The 25,452-nt window shown below is 38.7% G+C and overlaps 1 protein-coding gene across 1 annotated transcript; it reads left to right on the forward strand.

Annotated features, from left to right (window-relative positions):
- Positions 1 to 7,966: 7,966 nt before the first annotated feature.
- LOC116742960 (centrosomal protein of 78 kDa-like) lies at positions 7,967 to 20,077 on the forward strand. Its single transcript, XM_032610900.1, has 5 exons — positions 7,967 to 8,006; positions 8,607 to 8,782; positions 8,885 to 8,954; positions 10,011 to 10,114; positions 19,925 to 20,077. The coding sequence occupies exons 1-5, from the start codon at positions 7,967 to 7,969 to the stop codon at positions 20,075 to 20,077; spliced, it is 543 nt and encodes a 180-aa protein (XP_032466791.1).
- The last annotated feature ends 5,375 nt before the right edge of the window (positions 20,078 to 25,452 follow it).

The raw sequence follows: 25,452 nt of genomic DNA on the forward strand, positions 1-25,452 counted from the left end.
CATTCATATATTTCTTTATTCAGTTAATACAGTCTGATCAATTGTGTCTTATCAATTGTGTCTCTCCCCTGCTCTTGCTCCCATACCCATTTTCCGCATGGCAACCATAGATATTTCTCAAAACAGAAACAAAAATCATGTTTATCCTCCTGCATTAAACTCACTCATGCTATCATATTATCCTTAGTCTTTTTTAAAAATAGGTAAATTTTATTATATTTTATAAGATAATAAATTATATCAGAAAAATATAGGGCAGGGTGCTGGATTTAGTATTTCCACAGTGATCTTAGGAGTGGTTGCAAAATAAATGAACTGTCATGATTGGCTTTATTGAAAAGATGGTATTTGAGCAGAGATTTAAAAGAGGTGAGAAAGTGAGCCATGTGGCTCTTCAGAAGAGTTTTTCCACACTTCATGGGGAAGCATGGCTGACATCTCCAAGGAACAGCAAAGAGGGCAGTGTGACTATAGAAAGGAGAGTTTGGGGAAAGTAGTAGGAGAGGCCAGAGAATGCAGTGGATATAATAGGTAGTCAGATTGTGTAGGGCTTTATAAACCATAGTAAGGACATTGACTGAATATTATTTAAAAATAGAGGTCAACATTGGAAGTATGGAAGACATTTAGGAGATTTTTACAGTTATCTAAATGAGAGATGATAATGCCTTGAGCCAAACTGGAAACAGTGGAGATGATAATAATTGATTAAATAAAGATTATATTGAAGTTTAGAGCCATCAAGATTCCTAAAGTACTGGATGTGAGGTATGAGAGAAAAGAGGAGTCAATAATGCCTTTGAAGTTTTGGGCCCAGTGACTTAAAAAATGTAATTTCCATTAAGTAGCTGCATAGAATATGTCTGAGGGTGGGGAAATAAGGAGTTCAGTAACAGACATGTTAAATTTGAGATGTCTGATAGACATTCAAGTGGAGGTTTCAAATGAGCACTTCAATATATAAGTGTGGAGTTCACAGGAGAGGTCCAAGCTAGGGATTTAAAATTGGGAGTCGGGACATATAGATGATATCAAGTCATAGATTAGATGGCTGTGTATAAACAGAGAAGAAAAGTCCAAAGTCTGAGCTCTGGGGTACCCAAATGTATAAGGACCTATTTAGACAGGCACACGTTCAGTCCTTTCCTTATGTCTGTATACCAGCTTTGCAAGTCCAGTTGCTTAAATTTTTAACATTCCCAGAGGTAATGAGGGATGGATACTAATTCACCTGAAAACAACAACAAAAAAAGTAGACTAAAATTTAAGACCTTTTAATAATTTTAAAATAAAGTCATACCTGCCAAATAATGTACTTTTGCCAATATCTATATTTTCTACCAGTAGTCAAATATGTAAAGGAAGCAAAATTGTAATGAGAACAGCCTTTTGTAAATATAGAATCAGTGAATGAGAAATTTGCTGCATGATATCCAGGGTAATTTCAGTATAACATATTAGCTTGTTGAGCACATATGTACTTGACAATGGATTGGTTCATTTTCCTTCCCTGTAGAAAGCAAGACACTTTTGAAGAATTTTCGCTTTTTTTATACATCTTTATTGGAGTATAATTGCTTTACATTGTTGTGTTTGCTGTTGCTGTATAACAAAGTGAATCAGCTATGCGTGTACATATATCCCCTTATCCCCTCCCTCTTGCATCTCCCTCCCACCCTCCCTATCCCACCCCTCCAAGTGGTCACAAAGCACCAGCTGATCTCCCTGTGCTATGCAGCTGCTTCCCACTAGTTATCTGTTTTACATTTGGTAGTATATATAAGTCCATGCCACTCTCTCACTTCATCCCAGCTTACCCTTCCCCCTCCCTGTATCCTCAAGTCCATTCTCTATGTCTACATCTTTATTCCTGTTCTGTCCCTAAGTTCGTCAGAACAATTTTATGTTTTTTTTAGATTCCATATATATGTGTTAGCATATGGTTTTTGTTTTTCTCTTTCTGACTTACTTCACTCTGTATGACAGAATCTAGGTCCATCCACCTCACTGCAAATAACTCAATTTCATTTCTTTTTATGGCTGAGTAATATTCCATTGTATATATGGGCTACATCTCCTTTATCCATTCATCTGTCAGTGGACACTTAGGTTGCTTCCATGTCCTGGCTACTGTAAATAGTGCTTCAGTGAACATTGTTGTACATGACCATTTCTTACCTCCATGCTGGCTTTCATGTTAACACTTTAAAATTTAGATTAAAAAAACACAATTCTTTTCAATTAATTTTTATAATTTACCATAATTTAATGGGCCCGAATATTTGACTTGGTCCTCAAGTCACTAAGATTTGAGTCTGATTTTACTGAAATGCCTTAAAACACCTACTTACAGATTACTATTTTGGGTAGTTCAACTGAATCTATTTTAACTTTATTCTTTGCATAGTCATTTCTTTATTGAATAAATATTCATGTACCAAACAGAACCTGTATTCTACTAGAGGAAGACAAATATTATAAAGTAATAAACAATAATTTTAAAAGGAAATTTATATAGTCAGTTTAGAACCTAAAAATGGAATAAAATTGAAAGTAAAAGTGATAGAATAAGGCGGATTGGGAGTATTTGGTGATTGTTGTTATTTTAAACAGAATGGTGAGAATAAGCCTAATTGAGGATATGATTTGGTGGAGGTAAAAAGTTAAGATATGTGGAAATCTGGGTGGATAGCGTTTTAAGCAGAGGAAATCGGAGGAGCAAAATCCCTGTGGCAAGAGGCTACCTCATTTATATATTCAAGAAAGAGTGATGTGGCTAATACAGTTAGGGTGGAGAGAGTGAAAGAGAGGATGGCAGGAAGGAAATAATGGTAAAGATGGGAAAACCTTGTAGAGCATTTTAAGACCTGAACTTTTATTCCGAATGAAATGGGGAGCCACTTCAGAATTTGTAGAAAAGAAATTACTTGATCTGGCTTACATTTCTTTAGTATCACACTGGCTACTGTGTTGATCATAACATATGTGGCAGGTGCAAAAGCAGATCATTGAGGAAGTCTTTGTTACAATGCAGAGAAGAGATAATTACTTGATCTGAAAAAAAGTTGTAGAGGTGGTGAGAGATGTTAGAGTCTGTATATATTTTAAGGCAGACCCCGTAGTAGTTAATGACAGATTGGATATGGAGCAAGAGATAAGAGAGTAGTTGAAGATTACTCCAATATTTTTGTCCTGTACAACTGGAAGAATGGAGTTGTCATCAACTGACATGGGAAAATATTAGATGAATTAATTTCTCAGAGGATGTTGGGAGTTCCATTATAGGCATGCTAAGGTAGAGCTATGTATCAGATCTTTGAGCATGCATGTGGAATGAGTAGTTGAACATATGATTCAGGAGATCAGAAAGAGTTTTTCACTGTCTTTGCAGATTGGTGATGTTTATTGGCATAAGACCAGAAGAAATCACCAAGAAAGTGAATGTAAGTAGAAGAGGTCTAAAGACTAAGCACTGAAACATTTCCAAATTAAGACATTGGGGGTGGGAGAGAAAAGAAAAGAAACTGAGAGATAGAGGCTAAGATAGATGAAAACTGAATTGACCACTAACTTTGAAATGTAGGTTGTTATTGATAACTTTGACAAGTAGAGCAATTTTTATGAACTGATTTCTCTTTAGGTAGAATTAATTTCAAGCATGTGGGTTTATTTCCATTTTCCCTCTTGTGTCTAACACATAATTATAATGGTTTTCTCACTAAACCTCAAGAATATGATAATGTTTTTATGGAATTTCTATGCTGTTGAATATCAACTGGGCACCTGGCCACCAAGAATACATACTTCTAAGCCTCTCTTTCAGCTCTATGAGACCTTGTAGCCAAAGGGATTTATTATTTGGAAATAAGTGGAAGCGTTTTGTGTAACGCTTATCCTTATCTTTCTATGCCTATTGTCTCTTTCCTGGTGGTTGAAATATGTTGTGATGATAAGAGCAGCCATCCTGGACCATGATTCTAAGGTTATTCACAGAGAAAGAATGAGAAGGAAAGAGGAATAAGAAGGATTACCTGACACCATTAATATCAAAACAGCCCTGCCACCTACCCATATTTTTGCATGAGAAATAAATCATTGTTTTTAATTCTAATTATTATTGTCTTCACTCACAACTTAATAAATATAGGAACCAAAACAAAAAGCTTTTCCTTTATACTAAATTTTCCTGTATAAAGTTAAGAAAAGAAAAAAAAAGCACAAGTAAATTATAGAAAGAAAACTCACATTAGGTATCAGTGAAAAGGAGCATATATGTTTTTAAATTATAGTCAGAGCAGTGGCTGGAGGAAATAGAAAAAAAATGGAGAAGAAGCAGAGAATTTTGATTAAAGCACAAACATTTTATTTCAAGCGAAATTAAAATGTTGCCCTTAAAAGCATGCTTAGTGAAGCTGCTGTAAATATGTGTAATATGATTTTCTAACCTCAAATATGGTCCTAAATTGAATTAATTAACCTAGTGTTTCTCAAAACATGTTCTCAAAATAATCCTCAAAAAGAAAGTGAGAAGTCTTGCATATTTTAATTTCCTTTTGAGGACAATATTTACATTGAGGGAGTTAGACTAATAACACATTAAGAACAGTAAAAATACTATTTGATTTTGTTCAACCAAAATTTCTCAAAGACTGCTCCCATGATGGCCATTTTCACATTGTTATTAATATATAACACATGCTTTGGAAACAAATTTGGCAAACTAAAGTTTTAGATAAAACTATGCTAATAGGAAAACTTTGTGTTATAAAAGAAATCTGAGTATTGATTTTATTGATGCAGTAGCTATAATATGTTTGGAAAAATTACAATAGTAAATAAGCTTTCATTTTCTGAATCCAGCTTAACTCCTCTTTCTAATCACCCCCTGGGTTTCTACTATCTTTCCTCTTGGTTAAAAATATAATAATAATAAACAAAACATGTGCTTCCTTACCTGGAAGATTCCTGACAACCTGTGTGAAAAAGTAATTTATTCCTAAGTGGCAAATCTATTTAACACCTTCCAAAATGGAACCACCAATCAAGCATTAAAATTACATTTCAACCATGATCAAACAAACGTAGCATAATCAATTAGGTGTTAAAGCATCTAAACAAAATTATCCAAATGCATAACTGAATCCAGAAAGTATCTTCAAACTTAAAGCAAAGAAAGTAACACTTTCATGCTTATACATATATTTATAGAACACCCACGGATACAGGCGTAATTACAGCGCTTTTAAAGACAGATATTTAATCTTAAAATCTTTACATTTATCATTTAGCTACATGTTAACTAAGCTTACAGTTAGATAACTTTAATGATTCTAAGAGCCACAAATATCTCCTAGATACATAAAAATGCTATAGAATTTTCTCTCAAGTCTGTATTTTTACTTCAAAATTATGTGTCATAAAATATTTGTATTAGTAATTAGTTATAAAAGTTCATTATACTGATTTTTATTATTTTATCCATGAATCATACTGATTTATAATAGGAAACAAATAATTTGATTACCAATACAAAAGCTCAAGTTAACTGCTTATTTATTACAATTAAACTTCCAAAATATTTGTTTATTGAGGCTTAGGTATTAGTCAATAATTTTTCTAGGCACTAGGAATAACAGGATGACTAAGATGCTGTTTCTACCATGTTATATGCCCCTTTAACAATGAACTCCTACTTTAGCTCAAAACAGGTCATTCACTGGTTATTGTATGAAATGAGTTAATAGTATCTTCCCTTTTGTTATGAAAGCAAGTATCTGTGTCTACCACAGTTCATGACACATAGAAAGCATTTAAAAATATTGAAGTGAATGCTATCAAACTTAGCTTTGTTGGAAAGATTTACTATTTGCTGTAAAATATTCTTCCAAATTAGTTTTTGAAATACCACATATTTAAAATTACATAAATCTGCATATGCTATGTTAGAAAGCTTATGTATTAATGGAAAATACCTGATTTATTCATAACTGATAATAAATAAATCTTTAAAATATGTCACAATACAGTTATAGAAGAAAATAATCATATAACTACATATCCAAGTTATGAGATGACAAAATTATTTTTAGATAAGAACATCAGTAAATGTATAATATTCCATTTTATTAAGCTACATAAATATACTTCAGGGTTTTAGGGAAAAATAAAATGGCTCTAGATTAGCTGTTAGAATCAGATGATATCAGAGGAAGAAAATAGTAACATGCTTAACTAGGCTTACCCTGAGAAGTCCAAATCCTGTACAAGATAGTGTAATCAAGTAATGTTTTGAATTATCATACCGGTACTAATAGGTTTAGATAACTGATAAACTGCTATACATGGAGTAGTGGCAAGGAGCTGAGAACACAAATACAATAAAAATAAAATCAAAGGAGTCCCAAATATGGTGAAGGATGAGCATATACGTTGCAACATGTGAAAATTTTCAATAAATGTGGATACAAAATTCCTCCTGGCAAAATAGAATATCAATAAATTTTCCCAAAAAAAGTCCAGGAAACAAGGACATTTAGGCTAAATCTTGAAAATTAATTAGGAAAGTAGGAGTCAGAGAAGTAGAAAAATGCCTTCTAAGTATAAGAAAAGAATTTTTCAGGGGCCTTCCCTGTGGTCCCGTGGTTAAGGCTTCACACCCCCACTGCAGGGGGCATGAGTTTTATCACTGATTGGGGGATCGCACATGCTGTGCAGCGTGGCCAAAAAAAAAAAAAAGGAAAAGAAAAAGAATTTTTCAAAAGAATTGAGTAATGATATCATGTGGAACCTCTAAAAACAAGGAAGGGTTTTGTTTAACTGGTATGTAGCCAGGGTAGTGATGAACAATGAGAGGAGGTTCAAACAGAAAGCTGAAGAAATATCTTTACTAAAGTAGCATATAATAGGGAAGATCTTGGATATCATATATTAGCCATGGAGAAAGTATTAATTATTTTAAATACTGCAGTAAACTTAAGAGAGTTGTTACAGGGAAATATTTGGTTGATGGCCTGGGAAGCAAAGAAAGGTGGAGGAAGGTGTATCAGTAAGGATTATATGAGGTTGAAAAAGAAAGAAACAGAGCTTGATCTAGAAATAGCATCTATTAAACTCATTGCTAAATTTTTTTCTGGTTCCTAAGTAAGTGACAGATAAAACTTGGTTACAAATTGTGTATAGGCATACCTCATTTTATTGCACTTCACCTTATTGTACCTCACAGACATTGTATTGTTTTACAAATTGAAGGTTTTTGGCAACCTTGCATTGTCATATGATGGTTAACATATTTTTTCATCACTAAGTAATTTTTCAATTAAGGCATATACATTTTTTCATACATAATGCTATGGTATACTTAATAAACTACAGTATAGTGTAAACATAACTTTTATATGCACTAAGGAGCCAGAAGAGTTTGTGTGATTTGCTTTATGAGAATATTCTCTTTAGTGCAGTGGTGTTCCTGTGAAGGGATAAAGCTGATGGAAAGGTCTCTAAACCCAAAAGGTTGCATTGACTGGGATGACCTTGACTGAGATATTCAGTGCAGAACAGAAGGTGATAGGTAGAAGGGAAAAATAAATTCAGTTATTGATTTTATTTTAAAACTTAATATATCTTTTACATAATCAAAAACTATATAAGCCTCTTGGAATTATAGTTTTCAAACTCAGGATAGGTATCTGATCTGAAGATGTATATATTTAAGTATTGGCATTTATCTTATTTGGAATCACCCTCCCCAGTCAATGCATACATAATTAAATATTGTGTGATGCACCTTCTAATTTGGATGTGGGAAATTACTCCTCGCAAAGTAAGTTTTCCACAGATAGCCATGACTAGTGAGAGTTATGCCTTGACTTTACATTTACTTTGAAAAGCAGGAGATAATCTCAGCCTTTGGTAAAATTTATCACTTAATATTGATAAAACTCTCAGAAACCTAGGTATAGAAGTGACCATGCTCCACCTTATAAAAGGTATCCACAAGACAGCTACAGGTAATATTATGCTTAATGGTGAAAAAAGATGTTTTCCACTTTGATCAGGAACAAAGCAAAAAAACCCTTGACTACAGTACTATAGAACATCACACTTGAAGTCCTAGGCCTCATCACCTGTGGGATTCAAGCCACGCTCTCTTCCAGGCTTGCTTCGGCCAGCATCTCTACTTTGTGTCTCTTCTCACACTTGGACCCCTGGCCTTTAGTCATCCCCACCTGCAGTATTTACAGTGCCCGGCAGGAGTCAGGCTTCAGTGTCTTTTCACAGATGTTCCGTCTGCCATTAATTCATCTCCTGCTCCAACTCTGCATAGCCTCATCTTTCTAGATTCTACTTCAGGGTTATCATGAAGCCGTCACTTATATATAACTTTTTGCCTCTATAGGCACCTCTGTGCATAAAGGTTATGTTTATTTATCTCATGTGATTGAAATTTTGAGTTTATCCATCTTCCTCCTGAATGAAGGCTTTAAGGGCAGAAGTCATTTCTAATCCTTAGCACAGAGCAGATGCTCTTTTTCTTTTTATTTAGGTGCTTTTTAATGATGATAAAAGGTATAGTTTAAATCACTCATATTATAATAATTTTGCTTTAGATTGTGACAGAAATGAAGTTTACAGAAGTCGTGTACCTGCAATAACAAATAAAGATGTGACCTTCCAGTTGTGTAGAGCTCATGAAAGCTGTGTTAGTGCGTCGGGTGCGCTAAGGAACCTGGACCTAAGTGGGTTAGTTCTGAGAGAGAGAGACTTAACTATGTTAACAAAGGAGGTTTACAGCCACATTTTTCATTGTGTCCTGCCAACATTTGATAGTTGCTTTTAGGGCAAACTAAACCAATAAAATTTTAAACTGTTCCTCCCCAGTAAAGAGACTGAATATTTCCCCACTTTGGTGCACCTGTGTCTTGCGAATTGTCCAGTTGGAGATGGAGGTTTAGAAAGTGAGTTTCAGTCTTGTTTAAGTCTCTTCCCATCAATCTGGTCTCGTGATTTCCTACACACTATGTCTGTCTACATTTTCCTGTCTAACTTTCCTTGGTGTTGTTCATGTGTGGATTGTCTCCTGTACCTGCTCAAACCTTGGTCCATTCTCATTTGTACCATGGAAGTTTGTCATGCTGGATACTGTCAGAATTAATCTTACTTAAGTTTGTGTTACGCCACAAACCACACGTTTTCTGTTTTTTGTGTGTGTTTATATTTTTACGGTTTCTCGTCAAGAAATAGTATGCGAAGAGAAATAGCAAGACGTAAAAAGCAAAAAAGTCATCATTCTCTTTAAATTGTTAGAACGTATATCTGCAGTCATAATTATAATGCACTGTGGTATGTGTTCAAATAGGAAATATATGTAACGTCCCGTAGGAGCAGCAAATTCAATGGTGGTGAGGGTGTGTCATGGAAGTAATCACAAAGCAGATGACTCTTCATTGGGGTCCTGAAACGTTAGGGTGCGTGCCCTATGTCCAGTGGTGGTCTGGAGGGGTCAGGAAGCCTGCCTTTCAGTTTGAGGGAACAGAGGGTTTGAGGTTCTCTCTCTTCTATTGCTCTAGTATACTGCATAGCAGCTAATAAAATACTGGGTTTATAGTTGACATTTACATCGCTGATTGATCATCAAGATTGGCATGTATCATTGGAATTGAAAATCCGAATAGTCTTATCCTTTTTAGGTTTTTCTTCTTTTTCCTTTGTCTCAAAAGTATGTCGTACTTTACTGAGTGGTTGGCAATAAAGTTTGCAATATTCAGTGTATTCAGTTTTAGTACCTAAATAGAATTAAAGTGTTGCTGTAAACTGGAATAAGACTTTGCTACTGACAAGTTTTAAAACGCATCAGTTCATCAATTACCTGTTTGGGAAGATTGTTGTTAATGATTTTTAAAATGTGGCTGTAAACCTCCAATTGACTCAAGAAAAGCAAATAAGTCTAGATTGACAAAAGTATAGGCTCTTCATCTTATTCTGTGTGTGTGTGTGTTTTTTTTTCCTTTTAGTTTTTTGTCAAGGTATAAAGAACTCTATCATTCTTAAGACAGTAAACTTCACGGGCTGTAATCTGACATGGCAGGGAGCAGATTACGTGGCCAAGATCTTAAAGGTGATTTTATGTTTAAACTTTCATGAAAACATATGTGATTGAAGCACATTAATACATTGACACAGATGGCAGTTAATTTTTGTCTTTTGATACCTGTGAGTGCATCTTTCATTTTGTTGAAAGAATATGACCAGTTGTCAGTTTGGGTTTCTACCATTTAGTAAAGATAGTCCAGTTAATTTTAGAAATAAGAGATTTAATATACAATACATAATAATACTTTTATGTATTTTTAGTTACTGAAAACACTGATTGTGATGCTGTGCAGAAACTATGCCATTATAGTCTTCAAGATTTAAATGAATCAAGTGTCTATTAGCCACTGTAGTATATAAACTGATAAAAATTACTACATCAGCAACTTGTAAATACAATATTTCAACTAATGCCTTAACAAGTTTACAGTGGTTATAATTACTGTATTTAGGCCTAAACAATTTAATAATTTGACATGAAGCCTTTTTAGTAGTTTGCTGGTGCAGATCAGGGATAGGTAAACTATGGCTGGTGGGCCAGATCCAGCCTGCCACCTGATTTTGTAAAGAAAGTTTTTTTGGAACATAGTCGCACCCATTGTTGACATGGTAGCTATGGCTACTTTCAGCCTACACCAGTGGGATTGAGTAGTTGCAACAGAAACTGTATAGCCCACAAAGCTGGAAATGTTTAAATTTAGATTTTAAAAATTGAAGAATTATTTGAGCCTCTACAGGGCAAGTCCACTGACCCCTGGGGGAGAAAACAGTCAAGAATTGGGTGCCGAAGCCAAATGGCCTAGGTTCAAATTCCCTTTCTCCCTTTTCATAGCTAGTGATCATGGACAAATCACTTAACCTCTATGCCTCTTTTAGGTTTAAATGAGCTCATTTGTATAAATAGTGCTTGGCATATACTAAGCACTGTGTAAGTGATTGCTGTTATTTCTGCTTGGAGCTCTTATAAGCTATTGTTTTTTGTTTTTTGTTTTTTTTTTAAACATCTTTATTGGGGTATAATTGCTTTACAATGGTGTGTTAGTTTCTGCTTTATAACAAAGTGAATCAGTTATACATATACATATGTTCCCATATGTCTTCCCTCTTGCGTCTCCCTCCCTCCCACTCTCCCCATCCCACCCTTCCAGGCTGTCACAAAGCACCGAGCTAATATCCCTGTGCCTTGCGGCTGCTTCCCCCCAGCTATCTACCTTACTACATTTGTTAGTGTGTATATGTCCATGACTCTCTCTCGCCCTGTCAAAACTCACCCCTCCCCCTCCCCATACCCTCAAGTCCGTTCTCCAGTAGGTCTGCGTCTTTATTCCTATCTTACCCCTAGGTTCTTCATGACATTTTTTTCCCTTAAATTCCATATATATGTGTTAGCATACGGTATTTGTCTTTTTCTTTCTGACTTACTTCACTCTGTATGACAGACTCTAGGTCTATCCATCTCATTACAAATAGCTCAATTTCATTACTTTTTAAGGCTGAGTAATATTCCATTGTGTATATGTGCCACATCTTCTTTATCCATTCATCCGATGATGGGCGCTTAGGTTGTTTCCATGTCCTGGCTATTGTAAATAGAGCTGCAATGAACATTTTGGTACATGACTCTTTTTGAATTTTGGTTTTCTCAGGGTATATGCCAAGTAGTGGGATTGCTGGGTCATATGGTAATTCTATTTGTAGTTTTTTAAGGAACCTCCATACTGTTCTCCACAGTGGCTGAACCAATTCACATTCCCACCAGCAGTGCAAGAGTGTCCCCTTTTCTCCACACCCTCTCCAGCATTTATTGTTTCTAGATTTTTTGATGATGGCCATTCTGACTGGTGTGAGATGATATCTCATTGTAGTTTTGATTTGCATTTCTCTAATGATTAATGATGTTGAGCATTCTTTCATGTGTTTGTTGGCATTCTGTATATCTTCTTTGGAGAAATGTCTATTTAGGTCTTCTGCCCATTTTTGGATGGGGTTGTTTGTTTTTTTGTTATTGAGCTGCATGAGCTGCTTGTAAATTTTGGAGATTAATCCTTTGTCAGTTGCTTCATTTGCAAATGTTTTCTCCCATTCTGAGGGTTGTCTTTTGGTCTTGGTTATGGTTTCCTTTGCTGTGCAAAAGCTTTGAAGTTTCATTAGGTCCCATTTGTTTATTTTTGTTTTTATTTCCATTACTCTAGGAGGTGGGTCAGAAAGGATCTTGCTGTGATTTATGTCATAGAGTGTTCTTCCTATGTTTTCTTCTAAGAGTTTGATAGTTTCTGGCCTTACATTTAGGTCTTTAATCCATTTTGAGCTTATTTTTGTGTATGGTGTTAGGGAGTGATCTAATCTCATACTTTTACATGTACCTGTCCAGTTTTCCCAGCACCATTTATTGAAGAGGCTGTCCTTTCTCCACTGTACATTCCTGCCTCCTTTATCAAAGATAAGGTGTCCATATGTGCGTGGGTTTATCTCTGGGCTTTCTATCCTGTTCCACTGATCTATCTTTCTGTTTTTGTGCCAGTACCATACTGTCTTGATTACTGTTGCTTTGTAATATAGTCTGAAGTCAGGGAGCCTTATTCCTCCAGCTCCTTTTTTCGTTCTCAAGATTGCTTTGGCTATTCGGGGTCTTTTGTGTTTCCATACAAATTGCGAAATTTTTTGTTCTAGTTCTGTGAAAAATGCCAGTGGTAGTTTGATAGGGATTGCATTGAATCTGTAGATTGCTTTGGGTAGTAGAGTCATTTTCACAATGTTGATTCTTCCCATCCAAGAACATGGTATATCTCTCCATCTGTTTGTATCATCTTTAATTTCTTTCATCAGTGTCTTATAATTTTCTGCATACAGGTCTTTCGTATCCTTAGGTAGGTTTATTCCTAGATATTTTATTCTTTTTGTTGCAATGGTAAATGGGAGTGTTTTCTTGATTTCACTTTCAGATTTTTCATCATTAGTATATAGGAATGCCAGAGATTTCTGTGCATTAATTTTGTATCCTGCTACTTTACCAAATTCATTGATTAGCTCTAGTAGTTTTCTGGTAGCATCTTTAGGATTCTCTATGTATAGTATCATGTCATCTGCAAACAGTGACACCTTTACTTCTTCTTTTCCGATTTGGATTCCTTTTATTTCCTTTTCTTCTCTGATTGCTGTGGCTAAAACTTCCAAAACTATGTTGAATAAGAGTGGTGAGAGTGGGCAACCTTGTCTTGTTCCTGATCTTAGTGGAAATGCCTTCAGTTTTTCACCATTGAGGATGATGTTTGCTGTGGGCTTGTCATATATGGCTTTTATTATGTTTAGGAAAGTTCCCTCTATGCCTACTTTCTGGAGGGTTTTTATCATAAATGGGTGTTGAATTTTGTCGAAAGCTTTCTCTGCATCTATTGAGATGATCATATGGTTTTTCTCCTTCAATTTGTTAATATGGTTTATCACATTGATAGATTTGCGTATATTGAAGAATTCTTGCATTCCTGGAATAAACCCCACTTGATCATGGTGTATGATCCTTTTAATGTGCTGTTGGATTCTGTTTGCTAGTATTTTGTTGAGGATTTTTGCATCTATGTTCATCAGTGATATTGGCCTGTAGTTTTCTTTCTTTGTGACATCCTTGTCTGGTTTTGGTATCAAGGTGATGGTGGCTTCGTAGAAGGAATTTGGGAGTGTTCCTCCCTCTGCTATATTTTGGAAGAGTTCGAGAAGGATAGGTGTTAGCTCTTCTCTAAACGTTTGATAGAATTCACCTGTGAAGCCATCTGGTCCCGGGCTTTTGTTTGTTGGAAGGTTTTTAATCACAGTTTCAATTTCAGTGCTTGTGATTGGTCTGTTCATATTTTCTATTTCTTCCTGATTCAGTCTTGGCAGGTTGTGCATTTCTAAGAATTTGTCCATTTCTTCCAGATTGTCCATTTATTGGCATAGAGTTGCTTGTAGTAATCTCTCATGATTTTTTTTATTTCTGCAGTGTCAGTTTTTACTTCTCCTTTTTCATTTCTAATTCTATTGATTTGAGTCTTCTCCCTTTTTTTCTTGATGAGTCTGGCTAGTGGTTTATCTATTTTGTTTATCTTCTCAAAGAACCAGCTTTTAGTTTTATTGATCTTTGCTATTGTTTCCTTCATTTCTTTTTCATTTATTTCTGATCTGATTTTTATGATTTCTTTCCTTCTGCTAGCTTTGGGGTTTTTTTGTTCTTCTTTCTCTAATTGCTTGAGGTGCAAGGTTAGGTTGTTTATTCGAGACGTTTCCTGCTTCTTAAGGTGGGCTTGTATTGCTATAAACTTCCCCCTTAGAACTGCTTTTGCTGCATCCCATAGGTTTTGGGTCGTTGTGTCTCCATTGTCATTTGTTTCTAGGTATTTTTTTATTTCCTCTTTGATTTCTTCAGTGATCACTTCATTATTAAGCAGTGTATTGTTTAGCCTCCATGTGTTTGTATTTTTTAAAGATCTTTTCCTGTAATTGATATCTAGTCTCATGACGTTGTGGTCGGAAAAGATACTTGATACAATTTCAGTTTTCTTAAATTTACCAAGGCTTGATTTGTGACCCAAGATATGATCTATCCTGGAGAATGTTCCATGAGCACTTGAGAAAAATGTGTATTCTGTTGTTTTTGGATGGAGTGTCCTATAAATATCAATTAAGTCCATCTTGTTTAATGTATCATTTAAAGCTTGTGTTTCCTTATTTATTTTCATTTTGGATGATCTGTCCATGGGTGAAAGTGGGGTGTTAAAGTCCCCTACTATGAATGTGTTACTGTTGATCTCCCCTTTTATGGTTGTTAGTATTTGCCTTATGTATTGAGGTGCTCCTATGTTGGGTGCATAAATATTTACAATTGTTATATCTTCTTCTTGGATCGATCCCTTGATCATTATGTAGTGTCCTTCTTTGTCCCTTTTAATAGTCCTTATTTTAAAGTCTATTTTGTCTGATATGAGAATTGCTACTCCAGCTTTCTTTTGGTTTCCATTTGCATGGAATATCTTTTTCCATCTCCTTACTTTCAGTCTGTATGTGTCTCTAGTTCTGAAGTGGGTCTCTTGTAGACAGCATATATAAGGGTCTTGTTTTTGTATCCATTCAGCCAATCTGTGTCTTTTGGTGGGAGCATTTAGTCCATTTACAGTTAAGGTAATTATCGATATGTATGTTCCTATTTCCATTTTATATATTGTTTTGGGTTCGCTACTATAGGTCATTTCCTTCTCTTGTGTTTCGTGTCTAGAGAAGTTCCTTTAGCATTTGTTGTAAAGCTGGTTTGGTGGTGCTGAACTCTCTCAGCTTTTGCTTGTCTGTAAAGGTTTTAATTTCTCCATCAAATGTGAATGAGATCCTTGCTGGGTAGAGTAGTCTTGGTTGCAGGCTATTCTCCTTCATCACTTTCAGTATGTCCTGCCACTCCCTTCTGGCTTGTAGGGTTTCTGCTGAGAGATCAGCTGTTAACCTTATGGGGATTCCATTGTGTGTTATTTGTTGTTTTTCCCTTGCTGCTTTTAATATGCTTTCTTTGTATTTAATTTTTGACAGTTTGATTAATATGTGTCTTGGCGTGTTTCTCCTTGTATTTATCCTGTATGGGACCCTCTGTGCTTCCTGGACTTGATTAACTATTTCCTTTCCCATATTAGGGAAGTTTTCAACTATGATCTCTTCAAATATTTTCTCAGTCCCTTTCTTTCTTTCTTCTTCTTCTGGAACCCCTATAATTCGAATGTTGGTGCGTTTCATGTTGTCCCAGAGGTCTCTGAGACTGTCCTCAGTTCTTTTCATTCTTTTTTCTTTATTCTGCTCTGCAGTAGTTATTTCCACTACTTTATCTTCCAGGTCACTTATCCGTTCTTCTGCCTCAGTTATTCTGCTATTGATCCTATCTAGAGTGATTTTAATTTCATTTATTGCATTGTTCATCGTTGCTTGTTTCATCTTTAGTTCTTGTAGGTCCTTGTTAACTGTTTCTTGCATTTTGTCCATTCTACTTCCAAGATTTCGGATCATCCTTACTATCATTATTCTGAATTCTTTTTCAGGTAGATTGCCTATTTCCTCTTCATTTGTTAGGTCTGGTGGGTTTTTATCTTGCTCCTTCATCTGCTGTGTGTTTTTCTGTCTTCTCATTTTGCTTATCTTACTGTGTTTGGGGTCTCCTTTTTGCAGGCTGCACTTTCGTAGTTCCCGTTGTTTTTGATGTCTGTCTCCAGTGGCTAAGGTTGTTTCAGTGGGTTGTGTAGGCTTCCTGGTGGAGGGGACTAGTGCCTGTGTTGTGCTGGATGAGGCTGGATCTTGTCTCTCTAGTGGGCAGGTTCACGTCTGGTGGTGTGTTTTGGGGTGTCTGTGGCCTTATTATTTTAGGCAGCCTCTCTGCTAATGGGTGGGTTTGTGTTCCTGTTTTGCTAGTTGTTTGGCATAGGTTGTCCAGCACTGTGGCTTGCTGGTCGTTGAGTGAAGCTGGGTGCTGGTGTTAAGATGGATTTCTCTGGGATATTTCCACCGTTTAATATTATGTGGAGCTGGGAGGTCTCTTGTTGACCAGTGTCCTGAAGTTGGCTCTCCTACCTCAGAGGCAGAGCCCTGACTCCTGGCTGGAGCACCAAGAGCCTTTCATCCACACAGCTCAGAATAAAAGGGAGAAAAAGTAGGGAGAATTAGTAGAAGTATGAGGAAAGAAAGAAGGAAAGGAGGAAAGGAAGGAAGGAAGAAAGAAGCAAAGAAGGAAAGAAAGGAGGGAGGGAGGGAGGGAGGGAGGAAGGAAGGAAGGAGGGAAAGAAGGAAAAAAGACAGAAAGAAAGATGATACAGTAAAAATAAAATAAAGTATAATATAGTTATTGAATTAAAAAATATTTAGAAAAAAAAAAAAAAAGGGACGAATAGAACCTTAGGACAAATGTTGGAAGCAAAGCTATACAGAGAAAATCTTACACAGAAGCATACACATACACCTTCACAAAAAGAGGTAAAGGGGGAAAAATCATAAATCCTGCTCCCTGAGACCACCTCCTCAATTTGGGGTGATTCGTTGTCTAAAGGAGGGAAGGAAGGAAGGAAAGAAAGAAAGAACGAAGGTAAAGTACAATAAAGTTATTACAATTAAACTTAATTATTAAGAAAAAGAATTTTTAAAAAAAAAGTCATGGACGGATAGAGCCCTAGGACAAATGGTGGAAGCAAGAGTATACAGACAGGATCTCACACAGAAGCATACACGTACACATTCACAAAAAGAGGAAAAGGGAAAAAAATCATAGATCTCGCTCCTAAATTCCACCTCTTCAATTTGGGATCATTCCTTGTCTATTCAGGTATTCCACAGATGCAGGGTATATCAAGTTGATTGTGGAGCTTTAATCCGCTGCTTCTGTGGCTGCTGGGAGAGATTTCCCTTTCTCTTCTTTGTTCTCACAGCTCACAGGAGCTCAGCTTTGGATTTGGCCCTGCCTCTGCGTGTAGGTCGCTGGAGGGCATCTGTTTTTTCGCTCAGACAGGACGGGGTTAAAGGAGCCGCTGATTCGGGAGCTCCGGCTCACTCAGGCCGGGGGTTGGGGGATGGGGGAAGGAGGGGCACTGCGTGCGGGGCGGGCCTGCGGCGGCAGAGGCCGGCGTGATGTTGCACCAGCCTGAGACCCGCCGTGCGTACTCCCGGGGAAGTTGTCCCTGGATCCCGGGAACCTGGCAGTGGCAGGCTGCACAGGCTCCGCGGAAGAGGGGTGTGGAGAGTGACCTGTGCCTGCACACAGGCCCCTTGGTGGCGGCAGCAGCAGCCTTAGCGTCTCCCGCCCGTCTCTGGGGTCCGCGGTTTTAGCCGCGGCTCGCGCCCGTCTCGGGGGCTCGCGCCCTCAGCCGCGGCTCGCGCCCGTCTCTGGGGTTCGCGCTTTTAGCCGCGGCTCGCGCCCGTCTCTGGAGTTCCTTTAAGCAGCGCTCTTAAACCCCTCTCCTCGCGCACCAGGAAACAAAGAGGGAAGAAAAAGTCTCTTGCCTCTTCGGCCGGTGCAGGCTTTTCCCCAAACTCCCTCCCGGCTAGTCGTGGTGCACTAACCCCTTCAGGCTATGTTCAAGCCGCCAACCCCAGTCCTCTCCCTGAGCTCCGTCCAAAACCAAAACCCGAGCCTCAGCTCGCAGCCCCGCCCGCCCCGGCGGGTGAGCAGACAAGCCACTCGGGCTGGTGAGTGCCGGTCAGCACCGATCGTCTGTGCAGGAATCTCCCCGCTTTGCCCTCCGCACCCGTCGCTGTGCACTACTCCGCGGTCCCGAAACTCCCCCCTCTGCCTCCCGCAGTCGCCTCCCGCATTCTCCGCCCGCGGAGGGGCTTCCTAGTGTGTGGAAACTTTTCCTCCTTCACAGCTCCCTCCCACTGGTGCAGGTGCCATCCTTATTCTTTTGTCTCTGTTTTTTCTTTTGCCCTACCCAGTTACGTGGGGAGTTTCTTGCCTTTTGGGAGGTCTGAGGTCTTCTGCCAGCCTTCAGTAGGAGTTCTGTAGGAGTTGTTCCACGTGTGGATGTATTTCTGGTGTATCCGTGGGGAGGAAGGCGATCTCCGCGTCTTACTCTTCCGCCATCTTCAAGGTCCCCCTAAGCTATTGTTAATAGGAAAATGACACTAATGATTTTCCTTTTAGAGTGCCAAAGGCACTTTGAGTCTTTTATTTTTTCAAGAATGTAACAAGACTTTTCTCATTTAAAGTCAGTGTTCCCTGTTACCAGAATTTATTTTATGAATATAAAGAATTGAATGTCTTTAAGACAAGACTTGTGGTTAAATGTCAAACCATTATTTTCCCAAGGCACATCAAACTGGCTGTGCATAGTCCAGGCCTCTGAAGTTTGTGTGCATACCCTAGGTAGCATGTGAGATCCATTTTGTGAATATAGTTTTTTAAATAATGCCTGGGAATTCCCTGTCAGCAGTTAACACTCTGCGCTCCCAATGCAGGGGACGTTGGTTCAATCCCTGCTCAAGGAACTAGATCCCACATGCAATAAGTAAAAGATCCAGCAGGCTGCAGCTAAAAGCCCGGCACAGCCAAACAAATAAATATTTTTTCAAAATAAATAAAATAAAATAATGCCTTAGGTATTAGGGCAAGAAAATATTAGAACCTATTTAGCTTTGTATCATGAAAAACTATCTGTGTAGTTTATAATGTACGTAAGTTAAATGTATAGAACTTTGTGTATATAATTTGTTAAAAAATAAGATGTATATTAAAAAGTTTTCTTATGGGTTGCCGAGTAAGTTGTTTGGAGACCTTTGGAGGACAGAATGATGAAATTTAGAGCCTCAGCAATGATAGAATTTAGAAGTAATTCCCGGGCTTCCCTGGTGGTGCAGTGGTTGAGAGTCCGCCTGCCGATGCGGGGGATACGGGTTCGTGCCCCGGTCCGGGAGGATCCCACATGCCGCGGAGCGGCTGGGCCCGTGAGCCATGGCCGCTGGGCCTGTGCGTCCGGAGCCTGTGCTCCGCAATGGGAGAGGCCACAACAGTGAGAGGCCCGCGTACCGCAAAAAAAAAAAAAAAGAAGTAACTCCCTGACTTAGAAGATAAGGAAAATAATTCTTAGACTGTAATTGAGTTGTCCAACTTTACATAACTGTTCAAAAACAGGGCATCCAGTGGCTGGAATCTAATCACTGACCGACTAGAATGTGGGTCACTGGACTCGTAAAGCAGAACTGACTGTTTAATTTCTCAGCTTGATTCTCCTGGCACATATGCTTGATACGTGTGTGTGTAAATCTCTGACATAATAAGCCATACTCGGTAGGCACACCCTGTTTCCTTATTGAAGCATCTTAATTTTGTCCCATTAAATCTTTGAAGTATCAGACTATCAGAAGGCATGAAGAAACCTGTACTGAGAGGCTTCCTTCCAGGAGACCTGATCTTGACTGTATGCCTGGTTGGAGGCGCATCCCTCTTAACTGCAACAAGCTCATTGGTGACCTGGTTTCGTCCTTTTGCAGAACCTCTTAGTGAGGATTTATGGCTTGGAGGTTAATTCTAAAATTGAAAATATTGAATTTTTAATATAATATATGCTTAGCTTTTGGCGTGATACTGTTGTGATAGGATTTTTTTCAAAGCCTCATTTTTCTGATAGCTTTTATGTTGCTTTTAAACTTTCTCTAAGAGTTGCATGTATTCTTTACAGAAAATACACGGTAACAAGAGAACAATTACCTATAAGCTTAATACCCAGACATAAGCACTGTTCATTTTGGTGTATATATTTTCAGTCCTTTTTTTTTATATATAAATATATTTATACACAGGGATTACTAAACTAGAATTGTAGTATACTTGCTATTTTATATTCCTGCTTTTTTCACTTAATGAGGGGTATCATGTAATATTCCATCATATTGATGCCCCATAGTTTAATCAATTCTTTGCAATTATATTTAGACAGCTTGCTTTTCCCTGTCACAAGCAATGTGGATACGTTGTATATACACCTCTGTGTCCATCGGGCTTACTTGTGTAGAACAAGGTACTACAAGTGGAATGACAATCTCTGACATATTTTTAACACTTTTGATACACATTGCAGAATCACCACCCAGAAAGGCTATGCCAATTTGTAGTCCACCCCAAGAGTGGATGTGAAGCCTGACTCTCACAAACACTGGCGGGTTGCACTTTTAAAAAACTGAAAGACTACAAAAATGAGTACCTCTCTCTTTTTTATGCAAGTGGGATTACTCCAAATTTTATACCTTTTTTCACTTAATTTAGTATGACCATCTTAGCAAGTCAGTAAATTTGCATCTACTGCATAATTTTTTGTCACTGTTCAGTGTTCCATTATATGAATATGCCACGGTACACATAGCTTATCCAATCTTGTATAAAAGGTATGTCCAGTTTTTCAGTTACAAAAAGTACTCATATATATCCTTACCTATATCTCTATTTCTTTTGGTTAAATTCTCAGAAAGAGAGTTGTTGCATCAAAAGGGTATAGACATTTTGAAGACTTTTCTTACAGAATCTTGGCTTAATCTGATAGGAGAATAACCACATTTTGTTTTATTTTGTATTCACTCGAATTACTGGTGAGGTTTACTGGCTGTTTGTATTCATTTGGCTAGTTGGTTAATGACACCGCGTGTCCATTCTTCTGTAGTGAGAGTTTATAAGGGCTGTATCATACCCTGTCAAATCCATATGTCTGACTTGCTATTTCTGTACGTCATGGGGTGTTGAAAGACTCCAGTTATTTTAATGTGATGGTCCACTCAACACTTAAATAAACGACTCATGATAGTTTCCTTTCATGTAATAGTTTTTAATACCTGTGCTTTTGTGATGATCCCTTTTGTTTGACTGAACAGGTTGTTCAGCCCCAGAACTACTAGAAGTCATGATCATTTGTTCTGGTTTTTGTCTGACGTTTTACCGCGAGAGTTCTTGGCCGTCATACTTTCATGATAGGTTCTTAGTATGTATTCTCTATTCACACATTGTTTGAATTTGTTATTATTTGTATCCTAGAAAACGGTACTTTTGGGCTTCCCTGGTGGCGCAGTGGTTGAGAGTCTGCCTGCCGATGCAGGGAACAAGGATTCGTGCCCCGGTCCAGGAAGATCCTACATGCCGCGGAGCGGCTGTGCCCGCGAGCCATGGCCTCTGAGCCTGCGCGTCTGGAGCCTGTTGCTCCGCAACGGAAGAGGCCACAACAGTGTCAGGCCGGCGTACTGCAAAATAACAAATCATAAAATGCGCTGATACAATCATGTCTCACTTTTGTTTGGATCAGTCAGCAAACGCTTTTTCGAAACCCCAAATTCTCCACACCTCCTACCTTTCGCCCCGCCCTAGTCTCGAAGTGCCCGCCACTGTTCCTCAGGCTGGATCCCCATGGGAGGACCCTTGGGCTGCGTGCTGATGCACGGGGCGTGCACTGACGTCCTCGAGCCCCGCCCCCACGGGCCCGTCCGGAAGTTGCAACTGCAGCACCACGTCTCGCGGGTGTCGAGGCCGGCGCCAACAGCTGGCGTTTCGGGGTCGCGGGAACGCGGCGTGGAGGGCTCAGCGTGGCCGGGGCCCGTGGCCCTGTGTCATCAGCCTGCGACGCGGGTTCTGCCAACGCTGCGGCGCCGCAGCCACCGGGCTGTGGGCGCCCGAGGGGCCTGGAGGCGAGCAGGGACCGCCAGGCGGCTGTGGGCATCGTGTCCGCAGCCAGCGTCCCCGAGGCCACGCCCAGGCCATGATGACTTGGTGAAGCTGCGCCGCGACAACGTGGCCGACTTCTGGTGCTGTGATGACCTGTGTGCACTGCAGGACTCGCTGCCTCTGCCCGCCGTTCGCGCTTCCCTGCAGGAGGTCCTGCTGGACTTCTAGGCCGACCGCCTCCATAGGGTGGACTGGATGCCGCTCTTGAGCATCCTCTGCCCGTGATGTGTATCGAGAATTTCTTCCGGCCGTGGCTTGGTGAGACAGGTTTGTAGTTCCCGCTTCCAGGGGCCCTCATGTGGGTGCTGAGAAACGGGGTTTTAGATGGTGCAAGGTGGAGGGTTGGCACTAGAGCCGATGCCCAGTGCCCGGGTGTGCGTGCACTAGACGGGGCGTGTGGTTTAGGACCCCTGCCAGTGCGGTGACCCCAGCTGAGTGCTTTAAGGTTTCTAGGTCTCAGTGTTCTCATCTGTAGCATGGGCTTAACAGGACCCACTCTCTGTGGAGGTTACAAGGTCTCACTCTGTTAATGCTTGTAGACTCTACAATGTAGAACACTTAGCACAGTTTGGAGCATCCTTAATGGTTGCACAGATATTACCTGGTGTGTTGAATGACTTTGCCTGGTACAGACCAAAGCGGTAAGGAAATTGATATATCCCAGCTTCATTTCCTTTCCATTCAAACAGGGCTCAGGAAAAAAACATTTTTTTTCAATAGTATCCTATAGTGGAAAGAGCACCGGTGTGAAGGCAGCTTAGGGTTTGAATTCCAGGGCTTATGCTCTCTGTGGCCTGGGCAGGCTTCTTTTGCACTACAATCCCCACCCTTGTAAAATGACATTTAAAACCACTCTTTCTGTTGGTTCTTAGAATTAATTAAGCAGGTTATGTGTGTAAAGTATCCTGGCACTTGAATGAGTTGCCAGAACCAAGGGCTGCTGTAGATGATGCTTCTGCCCTAGGTAGGCTCCCCTTCTACTGGGTGGAAAGTAAACACAAGCACAGTAGTCAGTGCTCTGGAAGACGTGAGTTCTGGTACTACAGAGCACAGAATCTCTTTTTCCTTTAATTTAATTTTTATTTTATATTGGAGTATAGTTGATTTACAATATTGTGTTAGTTTCAGGTGTACAGCAAAGTGATTCAGTTATACATATATCCATTCCTTTTCAGCTAAGTGGGCTATTTCTGAGAGAGAGAGACTTAACTATGTTAACAAAGGTAAGCCTTCATTGTGTCCTGCCAACATTTGATAGTTGCTTTTGGGGCAAACTAAACCAATAAAATTTTAAACTGTTCCTCCCCAGTAAAAGGATTGACTACTTGGCCACTTTGGTGCACCTGTGTCTTGCAAATTGTCCAGTTGGAGATGGAGGTTTAGAAAGTGAGTTTCAGTCTTGCTTAAGTCTCTTCCCATCGGACTGGTCTCGTGATTTCCTACACATCTGTCTACATTTTCCTGTCTACCTTTCCTTGGTGTTGTTCATGCGTGGATTGTCTCCTGTACCTGCTCAAACCTTGGTCCATTCTCATTTGTACCATGGAAGTTTGTCATGCTGGATACTGTCAGAATTAATCTTACTTAAGTTTGTGTTATGCCACAAACCACACGTTTTCTGTTTTTTGTGTGTGTTTATATTTTTACGGTTTCTTGTCAAGAAATAGTATGCGAAGAGAAATAGCAAGACATAAAAAGCAAAAAAGTCATCATTCTCTTTAAATTGTTAGAACGTATACCTGCAGTCATAATTATAATGCACTGTGGTATGTGTTCAAATAGGAAATATATGAAACGTCCCGTAGGAGCAGCAAATTCAGTGGTGGTGAGGGTGTGTCATGGAAGTAATCACAAAGCAGATGACTCTTCATTGGGGTCCTGAAACGTTAGGGTGCATGCCCTAACGTGGTCTGGAGGGGTCAGGAAGCCTGCCTTTCAGTTTGAGGGAACAGAGGGTTTGAGGTCCTCCCTCTTCTATTGCTCTAGTATACTGCATAGCAGCTAATAAAATACTGGGTTTATAGTTGACATTTACATCGCTGATTGATCATCAAGATTGGCATGTATCATTGGAATTGAAAATCCGAATAGTCTTATCCTTTTTAGGTTTTTCTTCTTTTTCCTTTGTCTCAAAAGTATGTCGTACTTTACTGAGTGGTTGGCAATAAGGTTTGCAGTATTCACTGTATTCAGTTTTAGTACCTAAATAGAATTAAAGTGTTGCTGTAAACTGGAATAAGACTTTGTTACTGACAAGTTTCAGAACGCATCAGTTCATCAGTTACCTGTTTGGGAAGATTGTTGTTAATGATTTTAAAAATGTGGCTGTAAACCTCCAATTGACTCAAGAAAAGCAAATAAGTCTAGATTGACAAATGTATAGGCTCTTCATCTTATTGTGAGTGTGTCTTTTTTTTTTCTTCTAGTTTTTTGTCAAGGTATAAAGAACTCTATCACTCTTAAGACAGTAAACTTCATGGGCTGTAATCTGACATGGCAGGGGGCAGATTACGTGGCCAAGATCTTAAAGGTGATTTTATGTTTAAACTTTCATGAAAACATATGTGATTGAAGCATATTAATACATTGACACAGATGGCAGTTAATTTTTGTCTTTTGATACCTGTGAGTGCATCTTTCATTTTGTTGAAAGAATATGACCAGTTTTCAGTTTGGGTTTCTACCATTTAGTAAAGATAGTCCAGTTAATTTTAGAAATAAGAGATTTAATATATAATACATAATAATACTTTTATGTATTTTTAGTAACTGAAAACACTGATTGTGATGCTGTGCAGAAACTATGCCATTATAGTCTTCCAGATTTAAATGAATCAAGTGTCTATTAGCTGCTGTAGTTTATAAACTAATGAAAATTACTACATCAGCAACTTGTAAATACAATTTTTCAACTAATGCCTTAACAAGTTTACAGTGGTTCTAATTACTGTACTTATATCTAAATTATTTAGTAATTTGACATGAAGCCTTTTTAGTAGTTTGCTGGTGCAGCTCAAGGATAGGTAAACTATGGCTGGTGGGCCAGATCCAGCCTGCCGCCTGATTTTGTAAAGAAAGTTTTTTTGAACAAGTCAAAAGAGATACAAGTTACCCTGTGTTTGCTTCCCGGAATCAACTCGAAGTAGGGTGTACTACATCAAGTCAACTGTCTC

The sequence above is a fragment of the Phocoena sinus genome, chromosome 18, assembly GCF_008692025.1.
Source record: "Phocoena sinus isolate mPhoSin1 chromosome 18, mPhoSin1.pri, whole genome shotgun sequence".
NCBI lineage: Eukaryota > Metazoa > Chordata > Mammalia > Artiodactyla > Phocoenidae > Phocoena > Phocoena sinus.

Excerpts from the sequence above, each read along its gene's own strand:
- LOC116742960 (XM_032610900.1), top strand. The coding sequence starts at position 7,967 with ATGCTCCACCTTATAAAAGGTATCCACAAGACAGCTACAG. Across the intron at positions 8,783-8,884 it reads TAACTATGTTAACAAAGGAG|ACTGAATATTTCCCCACTTT; the intron begins GTTTACAGCCAC and ends CCCAGTAAAGAG. Across the intron at positions 8,955-10,010 it reads TGGAGATGGAGGTTTAGAAA|TTTTTTGTCAAGGTATAAAG; the intron begins GTGAGTTTCAGT and ends TTTTCCTTTTAG.